General features: G+C 37.7%; 1 protein-coding gene across 3 annotated transcripts in view; it reads left to right on the forward strand.

The window, feature by feature from the left end:
• LOC135104425 (sodium- and chloride-dependent GABA transporter ine-like) overlaps nt 1–3,681 on the forward strand; it is a 57,310-nt gene extending 53,629 nt beyond the window's left edge. For all 3 annotated transcript variants that reach the window (XM_064011830.1, XM_064011832.1, XM_064011831.1), the window contains 4 exons: nt 1–85; nt 2,220–2,420; nt 2,649–2,825; nt 3,182–3,681. The exon at nt 1–85 is cut by the window's left edge and continues 41 nt beyond it. In XM_064011830.1, the coding sequence (XP_063867900.1) occupies nt 1–85; nt 2,220–2,420; nt 2,649–2,825; nt 3,182–3,391 (673 nt within the window). In that variant the 3' untranslated portion in view covers nt 3,392–3,681. The remainder of the gene's footprint in view (nt 86–2,219; nt 2,421–2,648; nt 2,826–3,181) is intronic.
• Nucleotides 3,682–4,783: the final 1,102 nt, after the last annotated feature.

A 4,783-nucleotide genomic window follows, 5' to 3' on the forward strand; every position in this document is an offset into this window, starting at 1 on the left:
CAAGAAGTATCTGCGGCGACATGAGTTTTTGGTGCTGGTTGTCTGTACTGTGTCATTTCTGCTGGGCATCCCAAACATTATGCAGGTAAGAAAACACCAGGAACACTCAAGTGGAGGCTGCTCTGCCGTGACCATCAACATCAGAGAGCTGTGGAGGAAGCTGTCGGGATACAACAGCCGCGTAATTGACAGTTGCTTGAGTGGTATCTGAAGATCACACACACACACACACACACACACACACACACACACACACACGCGCGCGCGCGCGCGCGTTATATAATGTATAACTGCACACAGGTGAAGTCGGGGTAGCGTGAGGTTGATGCATGTGTAGCAGTGATGTGTCTATTAGTCTATCAGCATGTACGCGAACGATTACTCAGTGAATAGTTTCGGCTATTTTAACAATTTCTTTCTATATTATTCTATTATTCCTCGTAAGGAGTGGAAATCACACTGATATTGACTTGGTTCTGTTTTATTTTTACCATCAGTGTGTGTGTGTGTGTGTGTGTGTGTGTGTGTGTGTGTGCTTGTTTGTTCATTGTATCATTATTGTGTTATCTGTGACCGGTGCTTCGTTAGGCTTACCTTGACAGTGTAGTACAGCAATAACGAAATTAGAGTTATACAGTCTTTTCATGCGAATATAACTACGGAGTAAAGTGTAAAATAACAGTATCGTAGTGTGATCACCGTTGACCGTGGTTGGGAGGCAGGCAGGCATCTAAAGAGCAAAGACCTCAGCGCAGGGAGTGTGCCAGAGTGAACATTTAAACAGCATTCATTCCTCAGATCGTACATCAGCTTTTCTTGCTACCACTGGTGCTGTTGGAAAAAAAAAAAAAGTGAAAGCTGTACTTGCGACAGCTATACGGGCATAACTATTGTACGCAGAATACTACTACTACTACTACTACTGCTGCTACTACTACTACTACTACTACTACTACTACTACTACTACTACTACTACTACTACTACTACTACTACTACTACTTTTACAACAACAACAACAAACAATAGCATATAGTACTACTACTACTACTACTACTACATTAAAACGCCCTCCATCCTGACTGCGCCGGAGCTGCTTTGTGAATGGTAAGATCTGTCCTTCATAACACAGTCCATTGGCCCCAACCTCGCCAATGATTGTGGTCGTCCCCACTCTTTATTACCTAACCTTACAAAATACATAAAAATACTGCTACTACTACTACTACTACTACTACTACTACTACTACTACTACTACTACTACTACTGCTACTACTACTACTGCTGCTGCTGCTAAAACAAGCAAGAAATATTTATACCTCACACAGCACGGTGCATGTTTATTGACTTTCAAAGGTGGAGGGTATTCACCCTTGTCTGTATGTTTGTCAGTGAGGAGATATCTCAGAATTTATCTTAATATTTCAGTGAAACTCGACAAAGGAACCAGTGATTAGATTTAGAACCAGATTCCGATATGTATGAGGATCAATTATCTTTAAAGGTCTCCTGAATTTATCCTACGGTAAAAGTCAACGGAGACAGTTTACCGTGTTTCACTAAGTCTACGGTACCGCTTGCCACGTTCCATAGTATTGCATTGTGTTGGCAGAGCTATTTGCCCTCTGGGTGACCCCTAGTCTGTCTGTGTGGTGCTTGCCAGTGATTAGGCATATAAGCTATATTGCCGTGACTGCCACTCCCCAACTTCTCTGCCCACACTGCCACCTGTTTGTTATATCAATCATATTAACACTCTTAAAGAAGGGCCTACTGCAAGTTAGATAGACAAAATACATGTCAATAAACTTTTTATCAGTATTATGTTATTTCTAGGTACACCATGTTTTCTCTGTAACACTTCATATGCTCTTTACATTTTTGCCTACACAGCTACAGTACACTTAATTTTCAGTGGTATATGATCTCAAACAACTACTAGTTTGTGTTTCTTTTTTTTTGGGGGGGAGGGAATAAGTGACATACTAGAAATGATTAGATATATTTGTACCAATAGCAGTTCGACTCATATTTTTAAGAAAATTCAAAAGGTATGTTTACTATAACAGAAATAGTCCCCATCTGATTGATTTCAAATAGTGTTTTCTTTCTTCCCACAGTATTTACAAATCATTTATCAAGAAAATACATAGACAGATGTACAGCTGAAAAAATAGATGTATGCAGAGATTACCCGAAGTGCATTTCTTAACTTTCAGGGAGGCATCTATTTCTTCAACCTAATCGACTACTACACGGCAGCCATCTCCCTCATGTACCTGGCCTTCTTTGAGGTGGTGGCCATTGTGTGGATATATGGAGCCAACCGCCTGGCACGCAATGTCCAGGAGATGACTGGCCGCATGCCATCCCTCTATTTCCGCTTCTGTTGGTACCTGGCTGCTCCAATATTAATTCTAGTAAGTTCATACCAACATCTTGTTTTATTACTCTGTATTATGGTGACACAGCTATATTATTTCATTATTATTACAGCCAGTAATGAAGCTTTATTATTACTGGATGTGTACCAATGTAAGTATCAGTGAAGATATGAATCTCCAGAGAGAGAGAGAGAGACATGCACACACACATAGGAAAATTAAGCATTATCCCACTCAAAACTTAAGATGTATTCTTTTCCACAGACAATATGGATATTTTCAATGGTGGATTATCAGCGCCCATCATACAACAATGGGGAGTATGCATATCCAGACTGGGCCATTGGTATAGGATGGCTCTTTGCCTCATGCTCCATTGCTCCTATTCCAATATTTGCAGTAATAGCAGTTATCAATGCCAAAGGAACAACTTTATGGGAGGTAAGTATATCAGGTTATCACATTTTATTTATATTTCATGCTATACACACACAAACCTTTTATTTCTGGAGACCCCTGTAGATTCAATTCTTTTATACTAGTAAATAACCTTGAAAATTTAACATTCTCATATCTCATAATACAAACTCATTAACTTATTCCCAGTATGTTAAATCAAAGGATGACATATTTTGCTACATTGGGTAGACATGAACATGAATATACATTAAAATGTTACTTGAAATAAAAAAAAAAATTTTATTCCATGCTGTGTTGCAACTAATACAAGGAGTTTTCTTTTACTGATTCACTGCAGTTCACATTAGTACTAAACTTGCCTTGCCTGCTTTTGACAGAAAGTGAAGAACTCAATCAGATCTCCAATAGAAGACTGCCCATGTTGTGGTGATGCCCTCAATTGTCTGGAGGAGAAACACCACCACAGCAGCTTTAAGGAAAAAGTCAAGCTTGTGGTGTACACTCCTGATACAAATAACGACACAATCAGTGAAGGTAAAACTGATCAAATGAAAGAAGCAGAAATTAATGGAGAAAATGTTGTATGATTTTATTTGTATTGTAAGAAAAAATTGTTGTATTTGTCATAGTTTTGTAGGAAATGCAAGTATGAATATGTATATAACTATATATATTGTTTTTATCTTGAAAATGGGCTATAAAATAGTACATTAAAGTTGTTAGTCTTTTACATCATATCTGTTAGTTTTTATATTTTCATATTATAATTTTATGAAATGACAGATGGGTCAAGTCCATTTCAGATTTCTTGTGCCTTTACTTGTATGCAGTAATGAAAGCCAAACCTCCTTTCCCAATAAAACTTTCCTTTAGTAAATTTTGTAGTCAACATGATTGACCCTTACAATGAATAATAACTATTCAAATCTATTATGTCCAGCTAAATACATTTTTATTTAGAACTAAAGTTTCAAATCTTTAAATATATATATATATATATATATATATATATATATATATATATATATATATATATATATATATATATATATATAATTTTTTTATTTTTTTTTTCACACTTTTCACTGTGGTTCAGTGTACATATAGATTTTTTTTTTTGGGGGGTGTCCTGCAATAAAGAAATGTCTAACAGAGATGGGTGAAAGAGGTAAGAGCAGCCTTTTGTGCTACAGCAGACTTACTGTCCCTGATAATGTGATGCACACCCTCTCTGTCCTTTCTAGTTCAGGTAAACAAGTTCATGCTTCAAGTTTAAAGGCAATAGCTATCTACAATGTACATATTCTAAAATAAGTTGAAAACTTAGCCTTGGTGGTTGCTGGTCTCTTCCAGGATGAGTGTTGATGTCCTGTGCCATACCTTGAGCCATCTCCTGTATTCTCAACCTTATCTGTTCTTCTGTTCTCTAACTGATGATGGATGTTGACTGGTAGTGTGGATGAATGGCATCTTTAGTGCATTTAGCTCAAATGCAGATAAGTCCAACTGTGGGAAGCTCTTAAGAGCTGTCAGTTTGATAAGATAATCTTGTCTGGAGATTTTGTGTATCCCAATGATGACCCCTTAACTTAGAATTTTGAGTTGTCTAAGCACTTCTGGGACCTACTGCAGCCAATGGTAATCCTGAGATGGGTCTATCAGTGCCCTGTTTTTGATGGACCTGGCTATGGGCAGCTAAAATAAGGGATGGCAGCTAATTGTAGGACATTGAGGTGTCCCAGCCTTGCAAACTGCAGGGCACTTTTTATTTGTGACCAAAATGTGAGTACTGGTCACAAGTGCTTACCATGGTCACAATCTTCTTAGTGTTCTTTAGATGTGTTCTTGTGAAACTGTCAATGGCTATCCAGTGGCAGCTGCTTCATTTAAGGTGTGTGGCATCTGGCAACTTACTAATTTAAAGACTAATGAAAGCATTGGAGCCTATGCACTCCAGTTTTTTTACATTTAAGTGAAGA

The sequence above is a fragment of the Scylla paramamosain genome, chromosome 10, assembly GCF_035594125.1.
Source record: "Scylla paramamosain isolate STU-SP2022 chromosome 10, ASM3559412v1, whole genome shotgun sequence".
Taxonomy (NCBI): Eukaryota; Metazoa; Arthropoda; class Malacostraca; order Decapoda; family Portunidae; genus Scylla; species Scylla paramamosain.